Source organism: Chaetodon trifascialis, chromosome 12, assembly GCF_039877785.1.
Source record: "Chaetodon trifascialis isolate fChaTrf1 chromosome 12, fChaTrf1.hap1, whole genome shotgun sequence".
NCBI classification, from domain to species: domain Eukaryota; kingdom Metazoa; phylum Chordata; class Actinopteri; order Chaetodontiformes; family Chaetodontidae; genus Chaetodon; species Chaetodon trifascialis.
Window position 1 is genome coordinate 19,216,343 of NC_092067.1, and position 25,732 is coordinate 19,242,074.

General features: G+C 38.3%; 1 protein-coding gene across 1 annotated transcript in view; it reads right to left on the minus strand.

Moving 5' to 3' along the window:
• Positions 1–15,037, minus strand: part of LOC139340738 (general transcription factor IIF subunit 2-like) — a 40,438-nt gene extending 25,401 nt beyond the window's left edge. Inside the window, exons 1-4 of the mRNA XM_070976676.1 lie at positions 14,972–15,037; positions 14,432–14,505; positions 14,304–14,322; positions 13,419–13,563 (exon numbers count right to left, since the gene is read on the minus strand). Coding sequence (XP_070832777.1) covers positions 13,419–13,563; positions 14,304–14,322; positions 14,432–14,505; positions 14,972–15,037 — 304 coding nt within the window. The remainder of the gene's footprint in view (positions 1–13,418; positions 13,564–14,303; positions 14,323–14,431; positions 14,506–14,971) is intronic.
• Positions 15,038–25,732: the final 10,695 nt, after the last annotated feature.

Genomic DNA, 25,732 nt, shown 5'->3' on the forward strand with positions numbered 1-25,732 from the left:
CGTTGAAAAACACGTCAAATTACTGGAGAGTCGCCTCGACCACCTTTTAGTTACCGAGCATACCAACAATCAGCCACCTTTGAATTAACAGCATGTCTCACTGTACCTCTAACTGTGCTCCCCCCTCCATGGTGACTGAAACCATCTGTTCCACAAGCAATGCCGTCAAGCGGTCGGACCAGCCGCCACCACCCCCATCATGACTCATACATCCACAGCAACCTCTGACATCAGGCAGATCTCATCTTCAGCCCACTCCTCACAAACACAGACAATGAACATACAACGCACACGTACAATGTGTGACAAGGATATGTGTCGAGAGGAGAGAAACTCAGCGAACCGGTGCTGCTCACCGAGCCCTGATGCTTTACTGTGAACATCAAACCTGAGGCCTTTTTTTAATTTGCGGATCAGCTTCATGCATTTTTTATGACAATCACTGTTTTTACTCATTAGCTGTGGGGTCAAAGTGATCCACACCTCATCAAAAGGCAGCTTTGGTTGATGGGGGAGGCATGAGGTGCATGCAGAGAAAAAGGGAGAGGCGGTAACAGCAGCGAGAAAAACTTCAATCACACTTCTATGATCAACGGTCTCATCTCAGTCTTTTCACCTGTTGCCAGGCAAACTCAGCTACTACCTCATACACTCAAAAGCTGCACTCTTTTCTCTAACACACACACACTTTCTTATTGTCATGCCGTAGTCCTGTGGTGAAAAACGACTAACATACCTCAGATTTTTATCTTTACGCTCCAGAAAGAGAGGAAATGGCAGAGAGGAGTAGGGGAGGAGAGGAGAGACATGGGGTGATGAAGAGGAGGAGGGGAAGGTCAGGCCTCTTCCACTTCCACTCTCAGCTCAAACAAAAGAGGCAGCAGCAACCATTATACAGTCACAAAAAAGAGACGAGAAACAGATGCAGAGAGGCGGGGGAGGTGGGGTGACAGTGAGAATGAAACTGTGAGTATAGAGAATTGTTTTTCATGCAATAATATAGATATTTTTAGACTGAGGCTGCCAATGGCTGATACTTTACATCTGTGCTTCTCCAAGAACTGTACTTTTTCTTCAGGGTACACAAAGCCTCTGAAGCAGCATTTACACTTTTGCGTCCTGGGTATCAGATTGAACTCTAACAGCGTATTTTTCTTCAAAAACAAAAAGCATTCTGCCAGTGAAGTGAGAAAAATCCTGTTCCCTGTGCAGTTTCCCTCATTTCAGGAAAAAATTTGATCTAATCTTATTGTATCTTGAAATTGGACAGAAAAAGGCCATTCACTGCTCTTGCACCAGCCAACTTGAATCTGATTAAACTGTACGACAACAAATTCAAATTCCATTTACACTCCAACTAATGTTGATAAATTCTGTGGTCTCAATGTTGCTATAACTGAGACTGAATAAACCATAACTCATTAAAAGTAAAATCAATATTGGCCTGATCCAACCCCAATCATTTTTAATGTGATCAGCTTAACAAACAGAAAGAAATAAGGACAACAGGTGGTAAAAAATGCAGATCAGATAGAAAAAGATGTGAGGAGGGTCTCCAGCAGAGCTGAGGCAAAGAGACGAGGTGGAGGAGGAAATCAGAGCCAACCTGCCCTCCTGCTCCTACTGTATGTGTGAAAGCAGTAATGAGCATCCTTTGACACAACATGATGACAGATGTGTGTACATGTGCACAGGGTGTGCGTTCAGTGCATCTAAGTGAATTTATTAATTAACCATTGGGCAAAGCTGGCAACAGCTCCCAGGTCTCCAGACTTGAGTGTGGCTTGGGCTGCTCGTGGGCCCAAACTGAACCTGATGGGCATGGTGCTGTTTTTATGTCCAAACCCGACCTACTGTAAGCCCAATGCAGTTAATGCAAGCTGAAGCACAGGGTTTGTGTTACCCTGTCACACAATTGTTGTTCCCATGGTTACACCTTGCCTGTTTACTCTGATTACACGTGTGGGTGCCTTGTAAATGCCCGTCAAAAGGAATTGTTTTAAGAAGACCAGGGCTTCTCAAAGTCCCAACCGAAAGGCAAGTCAATCCAAACTGCAAAATATTAATGAATTCAGAAAATATGCACCTTTGGAGGCAACTTTGGATTTGTCACAGAATCACTATGCTTGCCCAGCACATGCAAGAGGCGTCACTTGGGTTTCATTTCATTGGCCAATTGTTGTCTCAAACCAAGTATCCTTTTTTTTTTTTTCTTGTGATCTAGAAGCAGAGTTTTTTATTGACACCAGGACTCATTCATTGGTAGTTGAACTGTGGGTTTTGTATTGACTGCTTCCTTGGCAGAGGTCCAGTTATCATTATGGATTTTCCATGTTTTCTGAGAGTCTGTTCATACTGATAGGCTCATAACACTAATATTAATTTGGTGAGAAAGTGAAAATATTCAACAGTAATAAGGTAATTGGGCCTACTGTCATCAGCAGTTCTAAATATAAGAAAATTTGAGTCTTACCATTGACAACTGTAGAACGTGAAGGAAGGTAACCTAACTGACGTGTGCAAACTCGAACATTATTTTCAAATTTTTTGTCCTGCTCGCTGTCAGTTGAATTTTTTTTTTGGAGATTAGATTCATTGAATCTAATTAAGTTTCAATTGATGCAGCAACATGAAAGGGGCGGTTTGCAAATGACTGCATTGTTTTATTTACATTTTACAAAGTGTCCCAACTTTTTGGAATCAGGGCTGTATTAGACTGCAAATCAGCCACAATATGAATATATGAATAACGACCAACAGGTAGAACCAAAGTAGAAACATACAAAGACGACACATTTTACACTACAAACATAGAAGACTGCAGTTTTAACTGCTTCTGACTGCCTGATTGATCAGGGTAAGTCCCTGCAGTCATGTACTGATGTGCATGTGTGTTACCATGGTTACCAACCAAATGATTTACATAAATATACACATCACTTACACAGACTGATTATAAGATCATTTCCTCAACAGTTCACAACCAATAGATGAATTTATTAAAAGTTTAGGTTTTTCAATTCATGCTAAAAATCACCTGTGTACTATTTTTCATTTTCAATCAAAATTATGACAAACTGGCTGACACACAGAAAACCTGGGGCCATGGAGTATTTTTCCAGCATAGAAGTACTGGTTGGTTTCACTGGCTCTGGGCAAATAATCAAGCTGCCATGTGTAGTTGTGCCATGTGCACTGTACTTAATGAGCCACAGGGTACACACACACAAATGCGTGTGAAAGGGAGTGGGAGGTCAATACATACTGTATATAAAGTGTTTCCCCCACAGCCCTCTGACAGATTGATGTTGCCATGCACATGCCAAGTACTGAGCAGATATATAAGAATATGTGACTGCATTTGATGTATCTTAAAAAGAAAGACAAGCTTTAGTGAGTACAAATATTTTCCAGCACAATCTATCACGGCACTCTTTTTCAAAAGAGGATCATCACTGTAAAAATTGCCCTCTACACATTTTTCACTCCAAACCATGTTTCCTGTCAAAGCTGAATTCTAACTAACTGGAAGCTGCTGTCATTCTCACATCCAAACTCTGCATACAGTATACAATGTTAATCATACAGCCTGCCAGTTTTGTCCTTAAAGACTTGCCTGCTCTATTTGGGAGTGCAGAGGCTTGTCATCAGGGTGCAGTGCTGAATCTGAGCACAACATACTCAGCTCAGGCCTGATTTGGACAATGCAAAGCTGAAACTGTCAACTGAAAGCCAGACTAATGGTGGGTGAGCAGCTTTTTTAAAGCTGAGTGAGGCAAGTTTTGTTACTGTTGAGTAAAATCCTCCCACACAACACAAAATTATTTTCTTGCTCAGACATCTCACACAAAAGTAACACAAACATATGGACTGTGTGACCTGTGTGTGGAGGAACCACCGACATATTAGATGTGGACAATACTGACTGGCTATTATTACATTTCTAATAAAGAGCCAATATCCAGCCAGCTCATGCTCTGGTTTGACAATAATATGATCCTTTTTATTCATGTGCCAGCGTGCATGAATCCCTACAACGGCAATAGCTGACTCTAATCTACGTCTAAAAACCCACTGGTGCAGGTCAGCTGAGCTTCTGGATGTTAAATACAGAAATGGGCTGTTTCTGCCCATTTAGCAAATTGGACTCATTTGAAATGCAGCAGTGATGGCAGGAAAATAAAACACAAAACAAGCTCCCGAACTCTTTCTGACACAAAAATACAGACTACTGAAATGTGGGCTATAATACCAGTGTTGCCTTATTAAATTACAAGTGACGAGATTCAGATGAAATTGTAAGAAAAACGGAAAATCACAATGTTTGACCATGGTCTATAATTGTCTTTGCATAGTTTCTTTGAGTAAATCTTTCCTTGATTTAACTCTAAATGGCCCAGAGGAATTTAAATAGACTTGACAATGACAAAAATACTGAAAACTGGAAGAAAATACTGCAGTACTGCAATATACTGTATTCATGGTTAGGAGATATAATACCATATAATACCATTAACATAATGGGCTCTTGAAGAAGGGTCATGATGGAGACAAACACCTCAACAACATCATAGAAAACATGACATAAAGACTTTACTTCCCCCACATTTTCATACAGTCTGCTTTACTATAACCTTTTCAGTCTTTTATCAATCTGCTGACAGAGGCTCACCTTGTGTATACTGGCAACAGAGCATTACAACTTAACCCTTAATCATTCTTCAGGGTGTCACGTGCCTCTTGTGTGGGAGCACAGCAGGGGTTGGGCAAACTTTCATTTTCAAGAGGCAGAACAGAAATGAGAACACTAATGATGTTTCTCTAGCTGAACAATTGCTGGCTTGCGCTCTTATTTTCACCTTGGGCAACAACAAACATGCATCTCTGAGAAGAATAGCAGGCCTTGAGTCACAGTGATTCACCCCCATGCTTCATTGTGACTACAGGGAAAAACAAATGTGAGATTTGCATTTTTAAGGAACCTGTGGGGTGCTAAAAACATTTTTAATCCACGTGTTCAGACTTTTGTGATATGATAAAAGCAGATTTTGAACGCACTGAAAGATGAATTTATACCCTGAGAGCAGCAACAAACCACCTGCCTGCCCTCCCTTAAATGGAAAATCATGCTCTCTGGGTAGTGGAACAGCCATATTCCCTTTTGCTTTTTCTAAGCCATAGGTGACACTTTTCTCCATGTGGTGCAATCACGAGCGACATGCTTCCCTTTGTCACTTCTCATTGAGGCAACGTTGAGCAAGACACTTTATGCTAAAATGCACCAGTTGAGTTTCACAGTTCCAAACAGTAAAACACAAGTTTTAATGTGTAGTGGAGGTGTAATTCTTAAGCTTTACCATAACTGAATGCATTATTCTCTTGTTATTTTACAAATCATCATATTAATATATCCAGCAAACAAATGAAAAAAATAAATAAATAAAAATTTCACTGCACAATAAACTACAATATATACATTCTGTTTATAAGGTACACCTCACTAACACTAATGCAGTCTAATATAACAACCCTGCAATAAATCCTAAATAAATAGAAACACCTGTCAGTATAACTCAGTTCAACAGCACCACAAACTACAGTGTCCAGAATGGCCATAAATTTGAATGAACACCTCTCAAAACCTGTTTCAATCACAACCTTCATGAAGGTAGAGTTCATGCCAGGTGTGTTTCATTAGACTGCATTAATGTAGTGCATGAGGTGTATCTAACAGACAGGCAACCAGGTGTATGGAGAATAAAGGTGTATTGTCACCATTTCTTCTAAACAGGCACTATATGTTCAAGCTTTTCATTTGTACACATTTCATTTGAGTTTGACAATATAGTCAATAATCTGTACAAAGGATAAATACATCAGAGCCTTTAAAACTAACATGTTGATAAGATACAAAGTATTCTTACACTCTCAATGTGTTGCTGCCAGTGTGAATGTGAGGAACTGTATAAATATGAGAAGAGGAGTTGTTGGAGGAGAGCACGAAGCTTATTTCCACAGATAAATACACCTTGCAAAACAAATGTCAGGGTGGCGAGAAATTCAAATTTATATTGTGAGAATGGTATTTTATCCATTTCACTGCACTGTGAGAGAGCAGAGAGCAGCGAGCAGTGCAACAGGAGAGAACTGACAGCTTCAACCAGCTCTGACAGCAAGTATGCCCAAGAGGCTTGAGTTCTCCGACAGCAGGAGCTCAGATGCCTCCCATTGGATTAATGTAGGCAGAACACAGTCTTATCTCCAAACAAAACGCCAAGACTGCTCCTTGACATCTGCTATGGAAACAACCCAACCGTATAGCTGTTAGCACTCAACTTCCAGAACAGTGAGAGGAACTGCTGAAAGCTGAATGCCAACAATTCAAACTGTGGGCCTGCTGAGCCCTTATGAATGAAGTCAGATATAGTCCTGAAAGCATGTGCTGTTCGTGTCGTCTGACTACAAAGTCATGCTTTTCAAGAGGTATCTAGTCAAGAGATAGTCCTCTTTAAGCCCTCAGCAATTCATGAGCCACATTTTTTGGAATGAACCTACAGTACAAAGCTTAGCCAGCCACCCTCCTTCAATAAAAACACCTACGACAGTCTGCCCAGGATCCAACAGCATGTACAGTTCCAATGGTTCTGTTCAGGATGTTACTACACAACAGGGATTTCAAATGATAACACATCAGGACAACAGCAGTTGATTCCTTCCAAACAGCCTACACAAACATTACTGAATTTCTACTCCTCGTGTTTAGCCTCATTCCAGGCCTCGTGGCCCAGATCTGATGGCGTGTTCTTGAGAGTGGCTGTTTCCTGTTTGGAGTCACAGTTGAGTATTTTCCCCGGTTTCAAACTTTTCTGTTATTAGCCACGTTTCCATCCAAATGCAGTGTAAATTTTAACCACATTTCCCAAAAATTTGAAAAAGCTATGAAGCGAAACGAAATGAAAGAAAATGCTAATTATTTTGCAGTTACATCCACGACCATCATGCCAACAGTTGATGGTGCTAATTGCAGAAGAAGAGGAAATGGAAACAACGTAGAAAACGTGATGGGAATAAGTATCTAATTTACATGTTTGTTTTATGTATTCACTTGAGGAATTTTACAGTCTCATTGGTTCACATAAATCTGATGGTTTCTTCTGCCACTACTTTTTCACCTATTCAGTGGAGACTGAGTGACCAACAAGTCAGCTCTTCATGTAATGTTACGGTTTATTCCCCGAGTCTGTTTTCATTACAGATATTCCCAAACATCTCAACACAGAAACAGAAGATAATGTAACACTGCAACTTGCTATGGCCATCATCATGGCTGCATCTTTTTTGGGGGGGGAATTTCCCCTTGCGGGACGAATAAAGGCATATTGAATCAAAAATTCCATACTAACCTGCTAACTAATTACTTATATGGTAAAACAATTTGTGAGATTTTTTAGTCACTCCAAAACCCTCTTAAAAAACAAATAGTATGTGAAGTGCATACTATTTTCTGGGAAATATTACAGTATGCAAGCACTGGATACTACGGCAGCATAAATATTCTACAATGCAATGCAGTAGTGACGACAACAGCAGCCATGTAGGCAATGCGCAGGTCTTAGTTAGGAAAAGGTGACGTCATCTGATTCCATGTACCAATCAACATTTAACACTTGAGGGTCAAGCCACAAACAGTCTGAATGAAGCAGAAGTTTTGAATGTTAGCATCTTATACCTAATGCTGTGAATAGAATTTTAAGATCAGGGACTAGATATTTCTGACCAAAATGCACCTTGACAAACTTATTTATGTAAGTCTCTGTATGGACAGGATTTGACATTTTAATTAAAAAAAAAAAAAAAAAACACTTTTTTGTAATTCTATTTTTCTTTTTCATTGAACCTTTATTTAACTAGGAGTAAGTCAATGAGATTAAAAACATCTTTTTCAAGAGCATCCTGGCCAATACAGGCAGCAGAACAAAGTAAAAATTCTAGAGTATATAAAATATGTAATAATGTATTAATATCGTACAAAACGTATTAGAACTTCATTGACTGATCTTGGATAAACTGGATCATATTTCACACAGAAAATATTTTCTGATTTTCCCTCTGATGTCCTCCAGCTAATGTGCTTCAGCTCTGTGACTTATGGAGTTTACAGAAGCTGTCAATCAAGGGTGTGATCGCTGAACAATGTTATAAGGAAATATCAACTGAAGAAGCAGAAATACAAATGTCTTCATCCATAGTGAGCCTGATAGACCTGAGTGTCAAAAGGAGTAAATAAATAATTAATACTCTAGTTCAACCAGAAGTTGACGTATTTAAAAACTTATGTATTTTTAACAAAGTGCCAAAGTACATTTCAAAAAGTCACAACTAGAATCTACAGTTTAAAAACTGACTAAATGAATGCAGAGACTGTGGTTTGATTAATTTTAAAGGGACTCAAGGACTGTAAACTTATCGTGAAAAGCTTCACAGAGCCATACTGCAACAGAGCAGTACATCTGGCTTTCTGCTCTCCTCTGCACGCTTCTGTGGCAACGAAGCCTGTTGCTTAGCAACCTCTTAATCAATACCTGGTCCTTGCCGGAACAAAGCAGAACAACGAGAGGGGAAATAATGGAGGAACATTTAGCTAGCAGCCTTACTGTACAAAAGCCATGTCAGACACCGTTTGCGCACGTATCAATCACCGACGGTCACCATTAGCAACCTCTCGCTATTGTTGGCTCACTGAACACTTGTGTAAGAGAGGTGGAGGAACGAATTATAGTCTGAAATGTTTGGATTATGAGGATTACACAATGGGTGGCTGAACATAGACAGAGCTGCTCCAGCCCATTTTGGGGTGTCCAGTAGGAAAACATGTTTATGCTTTGTTTGGTCTCAAAACAATTAAAGTCACTGTAAGTCACTGCCATCCAGCCTTTTTATATGATTGTTTAATACTTCAGCACAATAGTTGTGCCCTTAGGAATTTGGTGAACTGAAAAGCAAGGAAACAAAGCAGTAAACATTTAACCTCAGAAACCATTTTTTCTGCTTCAGTTTTTTTAGTCATGTTGCATTGCATTGACCTCAAAGTAATGCAGAGTCTGATGGGATCTTAGTCATTAGTTTTAGAGGTATCCTGTCATGAGCTGAAGCATTCGACAAGAGGGCGATTTGACCTGAGATTTGTCAGAGGTACAAGATGGAAAGTCACTTGATCCTCCATAGAGCCAAGCTGCTGGCATCACTAAAAACCTAATATTGCTAATAGAACAGGAACTTACATAATTCTGACTTTTCAGTTCACTTTTCTGAGCTACTTTGTTGTAGTTATTATACCTCAGGTTAGTTGTGTGGCATTGCTGATTTCCATTAGCTCCACCTCGGTTTTCAAAAAACATGCCTCGATTTTGCCCCCAAAATTTTGAAAGTTACCCTCTAGCCTCAAAACTCAGCTGAAATTTGGCAATTTGGGGTGTACCTTAAAAATCATGAACCTTATCTTCATTCTGAAAAAATCCAAAGGAGAGAAGCAGAGAATTTGTTTGCACATTAGGTGGTAGAAGTACTGTAACAGAATAGAAGCAGTAATAATGTTAGTAGTGGTGAGCAATAACAGACATGTAATAGTATTGTAATAGTATAGTGCTGAAATAGTACTTTAGTGGCTTTGTATTACCACCGTAGCCTATACGCCTGTACAAGACTCCATGTATGTGGAAATTCTGTGTGAAAAGCCAATCGTGTTTGTTTATTAAACATCTGATTTACATAGATTTTGCACATTGAATATTACATATGTGTTATGGAGCACAGTGGTACAGAGATATAATATATATATGGGATAACATTGCTTTGTATTACATTTGGTGATGAAGCCGTTACATAAAGATGTATTTCAATGGGTTTCTCACATGTAAATCAAATTTTTTTCTAAAGACCTGCTCTGTCCGAGGTGTCAAGAATCAGTAAAAAATTGAGTAGGTGTAAGGCAAAAAGTGTGAGAGTGCAAGTGCAGATCAAACCATTGCAAGCCTGTATGTGCAGGTACAGTGATGTTGGAAAGCTGCTGTGTGTGTTTAAAGAGCGAAGGGGAAGTGAGTGGGAGACCGGTGTCATACAATACACCTTCGTGTGGGCGAGTGGGGGTGGAGCTGAGCTTCGGTCAGGTAAATAGAGACTACACACCACCACATCTCGGAGGACATTATCCTATTTCTTGTTTCCAGTGCACTTTCACAGTCAACCCAATCATCTGGAGCACTGTCAGCTGTGAGAAAAAAAACAAGGAGGTTTTTACGCCTCCTGAATGCCATGTTTCCACATTCTCAAACAAGAATATTATGAAGGTGATCCTCTCTGACACTAGTTCTACTTGAGTAAGAGTTTATTTAGTTCCCCTTTCTAAAGACCATTTTAGCCAGACATTGCGGTGCAGTGCATTTTGAAGTGTAGCTTTTTTTGCTGGCAATAAAAGACTGAGGGTAAAAAAAAACCTTGAAAAAGAGAAGCAGATAAATCCATTATCACATGTAGGAGGTATTAATGCACATGCAAGTGTGGGTGAATCTAAAGAGCACGAGGGCGGTGATAGAACAAACCTTGTGGCTGTAGAATTCACCCTCATGAAGAAAAAGCTCTGTTTCAATTTTAATTACAGTTCTGAGGCAGTTAACTGAAAACGAGATGGAGCTGATGAGAAATCATTTGTTGCACCAGCATGCAGAAATTTAAAATGTCTTTTCATGTGGGCTGGGGTTATACCTACAGTTGCAAGTTTATCAGCTAAAACTAACTAGTTTATAATATGAGTATCAATTAATTCAATTACAAACTAGAAAACCACAACTCTTTATACTCAAGTATCATTAGTTAAACTACCACATAAATATTCAGTACAATTGAATTTTGTTTCCTGCACTGTTACAAAAGATGAAATCAAGATATCAAAAAGGAAAGCATTATTATAATTACTCAAATGCTGGTGGGAATACTGTATTTGTCCATTACGGACACACTAAGTTGTGCAGGAATAGATTAGTTTCTGTGGACTGAAAAAAAAAGAAAAAGAAAAAAGAAGCAGGTTTACTTTGTCAATATATATATCCCTATATTTTCATTTACACCACACCCATAGTAAAATTAGTTCAGTTAGTAAGACTGGACTGAACCAAAGAAAAAGTGTTGCAGTGCATTCCTTCTTCTCGTGCATTTGGATGTTTCTCTTGCTTCATGCTCTGTTGCTAACAGAAATAATCTAATTCATGTGGTCCCAGGTTTGCCTGTTCAGCTGCTTAATGAGAAAATTATTCTAATGTTTTCCTGTTTCTCTTGGCTGTTTCTCATAATTCAAATCAATGTGATAGTTGACTCTCAACAAGTGGCATTTGCTCAAAAGCTTGATAGTTTTTTCTATGTAGAGATGGAATAAAATTCACATACCACACATCAAGAATGTAGTATTGAATTGAAAACACCATGATTATTGTGTGAAATAAACTCTATATGCACTGAAGATCTGATCCACCAAAAGTGGTCAAAGGTACACGTCAACAACAACATGCCTTCGATCAACGGTAACTACAGACATGGATAGAAATTTAAACACGACTCCACTGGTATCAGAATCTATAGCCATCCACAGGCATTAGGGTTTGTCTCCAGTGTCCCCCTCCTGTCAACCACAGCTGCCAGATCAATACTTTAACAAAACACTTGAGGAAGAAAGCAGCTCATCATCCTGAGCAACAAAAATCTAGCACTGGCATTCACATTCCTGGTTAGCAAATACCAAAAGAGAAACCAGGACTGTGTCACCACCATCAGTTCTAGCACAGAAATCATCATATCTCATGTGAACTGGACTCATATTGGGTTTGTCTATTTAACCAGTATTGTCCTGACATATTGTCAATTATGTTGGCCAACCATTCTTACATTTAGAAACTATTCTGGGATCTCTGCAATACAATGCAATACATGTCATCTTTTCCTTGCTCCATATATAGTCCCGTCTTGCTTCACTGGTTTCACACGTTCCACTTCAGATGGTAACTTGCCATCCAATCAAAATCTGTGCATCAAACCACTTTGACCATGACTGAGATATGCTCACAAGACGCTTAGTTTTTATACCAACAACACCCAATTACATGCACCCTTAGCAGTGCTTGAAAAATACTATGAGAGGCAGTCATTTCATTGTTAGCGAGCACTGGCACCCTGGGAGGTTCAGAATTGCTTTTGACATTTTACTGATTTGAACAGCGTGCACCCTGCTACTTATCTACCGTTTCACTAAATTAAAGTTTTCACTGAAGTATGGGAACTTTTTGTTGTAGTTTTATCTTATTCTGTTTTGCTGACAAATAGAAACTATTTACAATGTTCTTTAATTACCCTGTCTATTGTTTGAAAAGAATAACTTAATCTACTTAATCATCATCCTTTACTTTTATTGGTCTTATTCATTTTAGTGACAGTCAAACTATCCCATGAAAAGTAACTAATCTACTGTAATTCACAGGTCACACACTCACACACCCAACCAGAGATTTCCAGCTATTTTTAAAGTCTGGGTCTGATGCAAATCCCTGCAAATCCCTCCGGCTCATGTATATGTATGACACATCCTGCCTGGTAGCTCCATAAATCAGAACCCACTCTGAGTATTCTCATTAATTTTACAGTGCAATCAATGTAGAATCCACCAACACGGGGCACCTTTCAAAGCAAGAAAATTTAAGAAACTACAAGAACTAAGGACAGTTAAATGTGTAATATCACGTGCCACTATATTCTGAATAAAAGCCCTGTGAGTGTTGGTTTGGCTGTCGACAGAAGAGCTCCTGAATTTGTTCCTTCATCAAGTTTAATTCATCTGCAGGTAACAGATCATTCTTTGAGACATTTTAAAATGTTGATGGTGGTTTTACCGACAATATAAGATTCCTATTTTGCATATTGAGGCACAGCTAATAATTCATATTTAGGATAGTGCAAACAGAATTTCCCAAACTCTAAACACTGTCTTGAATCTAAAATATATTAAAACTTTTTATAACATGTCCCCTTTTTCAGGAAACCGCAACATCCTCATTCTGAATCAGTACATACACTCTTATATATACTCTCTATACCCTCATGTATACTCTTTCTTGGTCTTTAAAATCTTTTTCAGGTGTACTAATCAGCAGCTACTTGCAGTAAGAGTCTTAGATCACATCTGTCCAGGCTATAGACTTGTGTTTAGCTCACAAACTGCACTGCCCTGTGGAACATCACTCGCATCACATACCTTCTCAGATCAATTTCCATTTGAACCCTTGAGCCACCATCAAACACAGATGAAGTTTCAGATGAAATTGCCCAGCACAAAAGAGCCAGAGACGAGGACTGGATCAGCTGAGTTGGAGACTGACCTGTGTCACTCTGGCTGAAGACAGCCATGGTCTGTCCTCCCACTGTGTGCATAGTGAAGGGATGATCCCTTGGGACCTGCAGTGATACATCTTTCTCCCCCACAGCATCCAGGACAGTCAGCTCCTCATTCAGGCTGAAACAAACCTGAGAAACACAGCTGAGTCAAGGCCCGGCTGTCTAGCTGTATTCACAACCGACTCTTTGATTCATCAAATAAGGTCAAATATGATATGATGACCCCTTATTGATCCTTGTGAGGAAGTTGAGTCAATGCAGCAGCAGCAGACAGTGTTGGGATACAACCAGTGGTGGAGGAAGCACTTAAGTAAAAGTAGTAAAAAACACACTGTAAAAATACTCTAATACAAGAAAAAGCCCTGCATTGAAAATGCTACTTCAGTAAAAATATGCAAGTATAAGTACACACTTTCGTTAAAAATAAAGTACTAAATGCAAAGAAATAGCCGTGACTGTTATATTATGATCTATGATATCATTAGATTATTATTGCTCATGCATTAATAAATAAAAATCAACTAGCAAAAATTTGTAAAATTCTGCTTTTACAGTTGTAGATGGTTGAGGTTTATTTTTAACTATTTTGATTAGGATGGCAACTAATGACTATTTTTATGAGTGAGTAATGTGCTGATTATTTGCTAATTAACTATTTGAATTGTGATTTCATAATCTCTTTTTAAGTTTTGTGTGCAAAAATCTAAGTCTGTAAAGTACCTAGTAACTAAAGCAGTCAAACAAGTAGTGGAGAAAAAGGTATAATATCTTCCTCTGAAATATAGTGGAGTAAAAGTAGAAAGTTGCATGAAAAGAAAAATGGTCAGTTTACAGGTTTACTGTACAAGCTTATAATGAAGCCGTCTCACCTCTGTTTTGCCTTGTTTCCTGTCAAGTGTATAAGAAGAGAGAGGAAAAAATAAATATATCATGGAGACAGGATTTAAGTGTGTACACATATGTTTTCAAATCTTCAAAATGCATTTTCACAACATACTTTCCAAAGCTAATCTTTCCAACTTCTCCTTTTTCTGTAGCCTTGTCCCACTGCTGGGATAAATACTTGGGAACCTGGTGAGAGAGGTCACTTTTTCTATTATCCAAGACGGCAAATATTTTCACACACAACACTAATTTAACATGTCAGTCCATAGGAGCTTTGAAATTAAATTTTAATGAATTTGTTAATTTCGACATGGATGGAAGTGATACACCGAGTCATTTCAATTAACGTTATTAAAACCAGTCATGCTAGCTAGCTAAATTAGCTTTATGCCGTTGGTTGTTATTCACGCAAATTTGGTCAAAATGCGTTATATGGCGGATGACTTCAACCATTTGTAAAAGCAGGATTTTTACTCCATTAAAATGAAAGTTTACCTCGATTTTTAATCACCGGAAGACACCTGGAATAGCCGCTGGGTCGTGTTTAACAGGTGTTAACCGACAAACAAGGCAACATATAAAACAACTGTGTGGCCCCCTCATAAATATCATCGATTAATTTGATAATTTCGTAATTTACTGATGGACAAACCTTTACAAGCCAAACGCCTTTACTTTGTTTGACTCCAGATAGATTGACCTCCGTTTTGTCTGCCATAGTTTAAATGCTGTTTAAATGAGTTTCGAAGACTGTTCACGGTTAACTGCCGTTACGACTTTAACAGGAAACACTAAACCGTCAGTTTAACGGCTCAATTTAGCCATCGAGTCCAATTAGGTAGAATAACTACAAAATAAAACTTCCTGTTACATATTTCAAAATAAAACTCAGAACAACCACTCAGTAGTGAACGGACTTACGTGTAGGCTACAGGAGGATAACACACTATGTTATGATCTTTAACGACAAGAACCTTTTATAACCTAAAATAGCTCATTTCTCCCTTTTTTATTTCTTCGTTCTTCCTTCCCCTTTTAACGAGAGACAGCATTTCCTCTTTTTCTGCCATTAGCTGCTGCACTGACTTAACTTTATTATATGAAAATGATGTATGGGCACGTTCCGGTTTTTTTATGCATATGGATGGAAACTTACCAAAATCATTATATATATTTTTGCTTCCCAAGTGTTTATTTAATGAAATAACAAAGGTTCGAGGACCACCAAGGTGTTATACAGTCCCTCTGCCTAAATCTAGCTTTAAGACCTGCATGTATTTTATTTGTTTGTGTTAAATAAATTTAGCACACAGCAAACTTGAGCTAAGAAACACGACACAGCACACAAAGAGAGGAACAGGAGGACAAAAGGGAACCCAGCAGCTCTTTCTTTTTTTTTTTTTTATTAAACAATGATGGTAAAATTAATTTTTCACTGTTGTTACTCCGCTTACAACTGCTGCTGGTCTCTAGCAAAATGTCCTCATCATAATTTGGCTTTAAACGAGCTGACGACTGAGGTCATATTGCCACAGCAGCTCGACACAACTTCAGACCCTGTAAGTCCAGACTTCTGATCACCACCCACATGTTGGATTTATTCAGCAAACCCAAACAAAATTATACTTCAGCCTGATTATCAGACCACTAAAGTCCAGGGTCAAGCATGCAATGAATACATAACACAATACTCTAGGTGGCTTTCTGGATGGACTGTAGCTCCTCTCTTTGCATGCTGTGACTTGTTTCTCAGCTTGTTTCATCATTAACACCATCTTAAAAAGGGATTCACTTTGTAACAGCCGGCAAAAAACATTATTGTGCTTTCATTTTCATATTTCCTGCATCTTTGTGGACATTCTTTGAAAGTTTAAATACGATACTGGAAACACAGATGAAAATGCCCCACTGAGTTGTTTATTCACATCAAAAATGAGCCCAGGATTACTATCATGACAATATCAAACACTTTTAAAGTTTTTCTTTCTACGAGCAGAGAAATATAAAAGAGGTACCAATAAACAGAGAGCTTACACATGTGTTAAAATCATCAACAAGGCAGTGGATTTGAGACAACAAATCAGCTTTTATGACTAAATGAATGGTAACGTAAACAGTTACTGGCAATAAGTGCTGATTAAAAAAAAAAAAAAAAGGTAAAAACAGGGTACACCAGAATACTAAAATCGAACATGTAGATGTATTACAGGTAATACACTTTTTGTTCTCTTTGTGTTCTTGTTTGTTTTCTAGAAATAGATATTGCTGTGATTTATTAAAATGATCTCCTTTATTTGCATTTAAATACCCTTTGTCATTTATTATGATTTAAGAAGCATGTAAATATGTATTTCTTTGAATGAAATGCCATTAAAACTGTTGTCTCCCTTCATCATTTTTAACAGAGACTGGTAGCATCACCATGTGGATCCACAGAAAACCTGCACTCTTTCACAATGATACAGTCAACTTTTACCTTGCAAAGATAGAAGAGAGAGTCAAATAACCTCAAACCTTTTCATGCAGATTGTTTCTTCTTCTTCACTGTTTACATACGCTATGATAAAAAAAAAGGTGGGATTTACATGTCAGAGGAGTTTTTACATTTCCTTAGTGACATATTTCTTTATATCATTTTTCCTCTTCATTGAAGATTCTATTAACATTAACTTATGGTGCTTTTTTGTTGAAAATTAGGTTCCCCAAATAATTTTAAAGAGCCGTCTGAGACATCGGAGTTACTGCTGTTATGGATCACATGAAGAGGTAAGCCAGCTCAGCAGTGCACTAATTATTTCACTAAATAAATTATGTATGTAGATCTTAAGACCAGAGTAAATCAAGATTAGCTTTCTAGGTCATTAACAGTACTGGAATGTTACTAAGTACTCTGTACTCAAGTACAAAATTGAGGGACTTATACTTTACTTGAGTATTTTCTTTTCATATACTTCCACTACACTACATTTCAAAGGCAAATATTGTTTGTTTTTTTCATTCTGTTGCAGTTATTTAACAGCTCTAGTCACTAGTTACATTACAAATCAAGAAAATGTGAGTAATTGCTTCATTTCCTTTTAATATTTTAATCATTTGAAGCTATTTGGGGATTTTTAGAGTTTTAGACTACTGGCTGGACAAAACAATCATTGTCAAAGTGCCACTGTTTTCTGAAACTTTTACAAAACAATCAATCAAATTGATTGCTCAAGAAAATAATCAGGAGAATAATTCAAAAGGAAAATAATTAGCTGGAAATTAGCTCCAAATAAACCAACTACAACATTAAAATGCTGCTTAAACATCAATGCATGATTGATAATATAATATTATATAACAATCACAGGGACATTTTATCTGCATTAACATGTTTACTTTAATACTTTAAATACATTATCCCAGTTATATTTATGCACTTTTACTTAAATAGCATTTTAAAAGCAGTGCTTTTACTTGTAACTGAGTTTTATGGTGTGGTATAACTAGCTCTACTCAAGTAAAGGATCTGAATAACATGACTCTTTGAAGTGTGACTTCCATCTCATCAGTGCTCTTGAAAGCGGGATCAGAAAATCAGAAACACAGATGATCTTAAACACATCGTCATTTAGTGGTAGGCAGCATCTGCTGGAACTGAATATTTAAGCATTGCCTTATACCACTGCATCTGATTTGTATATATTGCCACCTTGTGGATAGCTACTAGAACTGTGCAAAGTAGCAGTGCATGAATGAATGAATGAATGAATGAATGAATGAAAGAAATAGCATTCAGTAAAATACATTTTCTGCACAATTCACAGTTTTCCCTAGAAATATGCTTCTTTAATGAGGTGAATATATATGAAAATAAAAGTGGCAGTCTATAAGTTGCAGTTTTGCTGTCTTCACCGTCACATCATTCTAACAGCATGAGTGAAATTCTGTTCATTTCAAATAAGCTTCTTTTTTTTTTTGTCCTATTTAGATATATGGTGAGAAGCACAAGACTGACAAGGTCAGCTGGTCATTTGTCATGTTTCATCCAGGACTTTGGACCAACTCTGGCCAGCTTATGATCCCCAGGACATGAATCCTAATTCTCCGCGGGACACAATGGCCTTTGCTCCACCATCAGGGTAAAATGTCAGTTTTTACACAACAAAGGGCTAATACAAATCGCCATTCAATTTGCGGAGCATACTCCCCAGAAACAGGACTCTTTCTACGTAGATCACTCAGACACTGACCTTTCCTCTAGTGCCACTCTGGAAAAAAACTCAGCTCTGAAAAACAAGGGGGGGAAAGTAATAAAACTGGGTAAATGTTATTGGATTGGAAGATCTGATAGGAGCACATTCATGTTCCCAGTGGATAAACCCTTTTAATCTTCAATGATTTCACGGCCTTTCCTCACTCAATTTAATCCCGCTATTAATAAAATGATAAAATCAGTGAAAACAGTTTTTTGTGGTCACAGTTTTAAGACTCTCAGGTAGAAGCAGTGTTCAGCTGGTTTAGTTTCTGACTGGTATGAAACCTGCACTCTCAGCACAGCACACAGTTATCTGAGAGTAAACTCTCATCAAGACCTCCTGTAACTGTGCTGTCCTTGGTGGGTATGGTAATAGTGATGCATATTTTAATAGCAATTGGCAGTGAGGAGTCTTGGCAGTTGGCACTGGTCTCCGGATTTGGATCAATAGAACTTCCTGTGCCCCCTCAGCAGTGTGACCCGGAGCAAACCGGCCATATCTGTGCAACACAAAGAAAACTCAGAGTGACCAGCCGTCAGCACATTCACATAAAGCGAGACACACAGAGAGCTCTCATCCACATCAGAGCAGTAAGACACAACCTTCAGAGTGTTCCAGCAGCTGGCAACAGTTTATCAGCATCATTGGACTGTGTTGAAAGTGTGCGTGTGTGTGTGTGTCTGTGTGGGCCAATAAAGCCTAACTTCCTCTTATTACCCAGGACTGAAACTCAGTGAAACTAAAGAAATCTCCCATCAGTCCTCTGCTGGTTGAAAGATTCAGAAACCTCTTTTCATCAGGGATGAAATGAACTTGGCACTGACTGACTGAGGGTTTTGGCTTTCCTCTCAAGGTCATCCTCACTTTGAGGTAGGCATTTTTTTTTTTTTTTTGCCCACAGTCTGGTTATATTTCAGGAGCCAGACCAGGAAGATAAATCAGCCACAACATTAGATACCAGCACACTGATTTATACCGAGTCTACTGACAAACACTAACCTTCAGATGCTAGAAAACAGTTGCACATTAATAACATCATAATATTTTGAGAGCCTGATCAAGCAGTTGTCTCACTGAAATGATAATTTCTCCAAAACCTGACATGGTTTGGCATTAATGTAATATAAAACATGATTCCCATTGTTGTCATTTCTTCAGTAAGTGCTCACAGTGAGGGCCGTTGCCATGGCAGCTCCTAGCGGGCAAAAAGAAAAGAGCATTTTCTAATAAACACAGAGATGTTTTTGAAAGGGTTTTATGGCCTGTTTAAGAGTTCCTGGGATAATACAATTATCTCTTTTTTTGCACCAAGCAAGTGGCATTAAGTATGCTGTGTTGTAGTCAGGAGAGCTTAAACTCTGAATGAATAGATTCATCCAAATGTTGCTATGTTGCTCAGGGGTCCGTGCTAATTCATTAGCCTCAGCAGTCTGTTCAGGATGTCTGGTCTTGCGGTCGTGCTTCAAACTGCCTGCTCCTCTTCATCCCAGTGGTCTGACTGTGCAGTCCAACGTAATAAAGTGTCACGTTCCTGGAGCCGTGCTGAGGAGATGAGTGCTTTGTGATGTGGTCGATTATCCAGCTGAAGTCCCCACTGAAGAACATTGCATTTACGCCTCTATACAACAGTACTTAAAGGCTCCATGTGGCATTCAAATGGTCCTCATTTTGTAACCTGGGCACCAAGAAAACATTATTTCACCACCAGCTGTCCGCACCTGGAAAAAGGATGCATAGACCAGGATGGACTCTCAGTCATCCGGTTAAAGTGCTGGTGTTTGGAGGAGCTGGATGTTTGCTGTTTATTAATGTGTATCTTTGTTGAGCTCCACAGGATTAATTAATTAGCTTGTCTTCATAATGAGACTCTTCCCTCGAGCGGCTCCCTCAGGTGTTTCCTTGAAGAACTGTGAGCAGTTTAAAAATAGTCTTCCCACTGTTTTTCTGTTAAACAATACACTGATTGACCTGAAGGGGGTGCTATAATTAAAGGTCTTTTTCTTGGTTTACAACAATTTAATGGAGGAAATACAAAAACTGTGTAATTGCAGGGGTTATTATAATTTTGCAACCAACAAATGTGGTCAGAATTCACAAATTATTGAGAAAAAGTCTTTGAAAGGTAAATTTTTGCTTTAACTGCCATAAAATGCTAAAACAAGGCTAGCAACCAGAGGGAGAGGAAGTACTTACATTCTTTACTCACAAGAAATTACTAAAATGCTCTGTCACAAGTAGAACTGCTGTACTGAAAATTTTACTGAAGTATGCAAGTATAATCAGGAGAATGTACTTCGAATATTGATATGAATATGATACTCAATTTGTCCCTTGTGACTGTTAGACTGCTACCACTCTGAGGGTTAGAAAGAGACATGAGAAGAAAAGACTCAAGTACCTCAAATCTGCACCTGAGTGCAGTACTTGGGTGAGATACTTGGTTACATTCCACCACTGCTGACTGTATGAAACTGAGGCACCTTAAATCTTGTTTTATACATGTGATCAACAACCCTGAACTTTCAGTTAAAGATAGACTGTAACATCACTCACACAGACTCTTTCCTGAAGCCAAACACTTATTTCAAACACATCTCCTCGCCTCTTGCAAAAGTAGTTTTACCAAACAGTGTGTGCCATCTTAGATTCTCTCCTTCATTATTAAATGCAGTATTTCCACCAGACGCTCTCAAGTTTCCCTTTCACTCATCAGTCAGATGTGCAGGTTTACAGTTACTGCTTTGATTAATTCATTATGCTCACTGTATGCTTGCCTGTCAATAATGAATGAATAAATGCCCATTTTTAGAATGACCTGGCTTTTTAACGTTAAAGCTATATTCCATATTTGTCTCATACGTTACAATCTGAATGTTTGCTTCACATTTATACTTACAGACATTCACGGCTATGAAACTGCTAACTGCTGCATATCATCATTCCCTCATAGCACCAATGAAGGAAACTCTAGGCTGTGAACATACTTCATAGAGTGAGTGACCACCACAAAACAGTTGTTTTAGTATTTATGTTATATATTATCATATATTTAACAGATGAGACAGTCAGAGATCAGAGTTTTTTGACCCATCAGTGGAGTATTTGAAGGCATATGACGTGAGTCAGCTGGCTGTTGTACATAAGGAAAGAACACGTCCTCAAGCCCCTGCCCTCATTCTGCTTGAAGACCAAAACAAACACTGAAAGGTTATGTATCAGACTGCATCCTTGGCTGTGTGGGTTTCCATTTGACATTCACCTGGAACATATGCGAGGTGCTCTGACTCATGACAATATGCGGCTAAATCCTGTGAGTTTAACATGAATATTTCTTGGGACTTCACAAAGCATGTGCGAGAAAGGAAATGCTGCTACTGCCTCAGTAAATCACAGCTGAAATGTCTGGATTATAGAGGGTTTTTTCAGATGAAGTGTCCTTCTGAACCTGTTGTGAGGTACACAGGGAGGGCAGCAATCTACACAGAAATAGGCCTGTGACTGAACGTGTGAATCATCGATTATGAACACGGATGCGTTATGCTTTTGGCATGTCCTTGAGTGATCCACATTATCTATGTATGAATGTGTTAAACTGTAGAAATGAAAAGCAGGTTTTATAACATCCCGTACATGCTTTTATAGTTCATATTTCTTCTATCTTTACAGTGAAGTACAGCAGAGCCAAGTTCGGGTTTGACTACAGTCTGTGTGGGAAGCAAAACTCATGAATGAATTTGGTGGGCCTGGTTATTTAAACATCTGGTAACACACACTGTGATGTTCTGCTGGAGGCTGGGGGGCTGTCCAATAAAAATAAAGCCAGCATCTATTCTGGCCTCCATTCAGAGCAGGGAGGCTCAGTGGACACAAGCCCCAGACAGAGACACAGACACCCTGCCCCGCATCACTGGGCATGGCCCTGTCCTCTCCACACCCAAAGCCTCTGTTGTTTCAAGAATTTTAGGATGGTTTCACCACCGCCACGACCGCTGTGCTGTGACAGACCTGTCTCTTAATGCGAAAACTGGACAACTGCTTCACAGGACCATGGCTGACTGTATTTAGTCATCATTACGAGTCTAAACAAAGTCTTACAGACAGCTGAGGGAGATTAGGTCTAAATCCACAACACATTGTATAAATACTGCGTTATAAAAACAAAAAGCAGTATTGAAAACATTACTTAAGTCAAAGCATTGATGTTTCAGCAAGATTCAATTAATAACTGAAGGTAATTTTACTAATTTATATAGTGGTGGGCAGTTCGAGCTACAAGGCATCATATTTTACAAACCTGGAAACTACAGCTGACAGATGCATTTAATAGAGTAGAAATTATAATATTTTCATCTGAAACATGCAGTAAAAATGGTAAAAACAAAAACAAAAAGTTTAGTAAGTAAGCTAAGTAAGTTTTTTGTCTAACAAGATCATCTTACGAGGCAGTTTTTGTGTTAAAGCAGTTCCCTTAGTTGCTGTAATAAGATATTTTAACTTTTTACAAAACTGCTTTGCCTGAAGTCCGAACTTCTTTGCATCCAGACACATGTACTTGTATTTAGTCTGGCCTCACTATAAGATAGCTGTTGGGAGATAGTTTTGCTTATTTGAAGTAATATTTTCCCGCTTGTATTGTGACAGCTTTTGCAGTGGAAAAAATCAATGAAGCTGATGAGGTGAAACATTAAATTTTAGTCATTTTCATTTGGTGAGAAATTTGAGGTTCAGCGTCTTCCTCAGAGACGTGAAGACAGGACGAGCCGGGAACTGAACTGGCCACCTCGACATTAATAACCAGCTCACCGCTCAATCTACCCAGTTGCTCTTGAATTAAATGTTAATCAGCCAATGTAAGGCACGTCTAACTTACTTTCACTCAGAACAGAACAGAGTGTTTACAAAATGAAGGCAGAGTCCAGAGTACATATTGGTCATTATTGTAGGGGCGGCGGCACAATAGTGCTGTGTGTTTTTTTGTTGTGGAGTGCCAGTGTGATTTAAAGCTGCTGACAGCACCAGACGCTTACACTGCACTGGGCTCCTGCTGTCTCTCGTCCTCTATCATTTGTATCGATGGATATGGCCCGCCTGCTTGCCTGACAGTTAATCTCTACTTCTCCTCTCTCTCCCTGCGGCTCCCCCACCTCCTTCACTAACCACTGTCCTCCCTCTCTATTAGTTACCCCCCCACCTGTGGACAGAAAGACATTTTGCTCTATGTTGAACTACACTCATATACAGATAAATGAAGTGGAGTATGAAGGTTGAACAAACAGTGACTAAAACTACAAGTACTCATTACTAAAGTAAAAATACTACAGTGTAGAAATACTCTGTTCCAAGTAAAAGTCCTGCACTCAGAATTTGACTTGAGTAAAATACCAAAAGAACTCATTATATAATCAATATCTAACATATTATTGGATTGTAATTATTGATGCATTAATGTGTTCATCACTTTAATGCTGGTAAAGATGGAGCTAATTTTAATGACTGGATAGTCTGATTTCTAGTTTAATCTACAATAAAACATCATAATTTCTTTATTGATTATATTTTGTATTAATAATCTGAATATGAATGTAGCAAAGCTGTCTGATAAATGTAGAATGAATGAACATTTCCTTCTGAAATGTAGTCAAGTATCAGTGGCATTGAGTGCAAATAAAGTACAAATACCTCAAATTTGCATGTAAGTACAGTACTTGAGTAAATGTACTTAGTAACTTTCCACCACTGCTTAAAACCTTGGAATCAATGACGTGATTGCCAAATTTATATTTTGCCAATGGAGCCAAAAATAAAGCCAGTAGATTAAGGTTTTGGACATTAATAGGGATGTCTCATCTGAGAGGAACCAGATTCTGACTTCTGCTCTTGAGAGACAATTCAGGTTAGTTTAATTTAGTTTCATTTAATAGTTAGATGCAGTTTTCTAACATCCTTTGAATCCTTTTACCTGTTTTACCCCCATAATTTAAACCACCCCGATGCCCCCATGCAAATGACAATGTGTTTTAATGTATGTATATTATATAAAGTGCTTCTATTCATATGTATGTAAGATTATGGTAGTATTATTATGAGGATTTTAGAGAGACAAAGGAAGATAAAATGTGAATTGAAAAGGGTCAGAAGTAGAACAGGATCTTTATATCCAGAGATGAACAGAAAAGACCAGAACCCAGAAAATGGAGAAAGTTAACCAGTTTAACAGCAGAGTTCATTGACCTACAGTGGCAACATTACAGACCAACAAATGTGTATGTTTTCTCTCAGCCTCTCACACATGAGAGAGAGAGAGAGAGAGAGAGAGAGAGAGAGGCCCCAAACAGTACCTGTTTGTAGAATAATCCTTCAGTGCAGTTAACACCTGTGTCTACAGAGAGATCTAGCAGCTCTCTGTCTACCTTTGTTTCAGAGACATTGTTGTGATGTTGATGTTTGCTCGATCCACTACAAATGCTCAGGAGCCTGGGATTTCATTGATATGACATAACCAACATGTATATATTTTTTGTCGTATCTTTTCATCAGGTACTTTACCGTACTGTTTGACATTATCTGCAGGGATAACGTATACGTATCAGGGATACGTATCACTTGATTATCTTTGAGTATACACAACAAATCCTTTACTTAAGTAAAAGCAGAAACATCACAATGTAAAAATCAAATCAATAAGAAAAATATATGAAAGCACAGTGGTATTCTCAACAAAATATACTTAAGTATCAAAAGTAAAAGTACACATTATAGAGAATGGTATGGTTATTAGTATACTTTGTTAGGTAGACAACTCTTAAAATATACTACATCTTACAAGATAATCAGATGGGCCTATTTTATTTGTAAAAACTTATGTCAAATAAATATATGAGTATAGTACTTCAAAAAATGTACTTAGCTGCCTTTCAGGCACAGCATAATCATGGATTCCAAGAGTTGACATCTCTTTAGTTTTAGTTTCAGTTTTTATTTTATTTTTGTCTCTCATTTGGCCTTAATTGCTTTTTTATTTATCTATCTATGTATTTATTTATTTCAACCTAGTTGTTTATTGAATTATGCAAATATTAACGTGGCTATGTAAACACCATTGTGATATCCCAAAACTGCTGTTTGAGGGAGCGCCCTCTCCTCGGCACTTTCCGGCATTTTCCGCTCATGTTGATGTT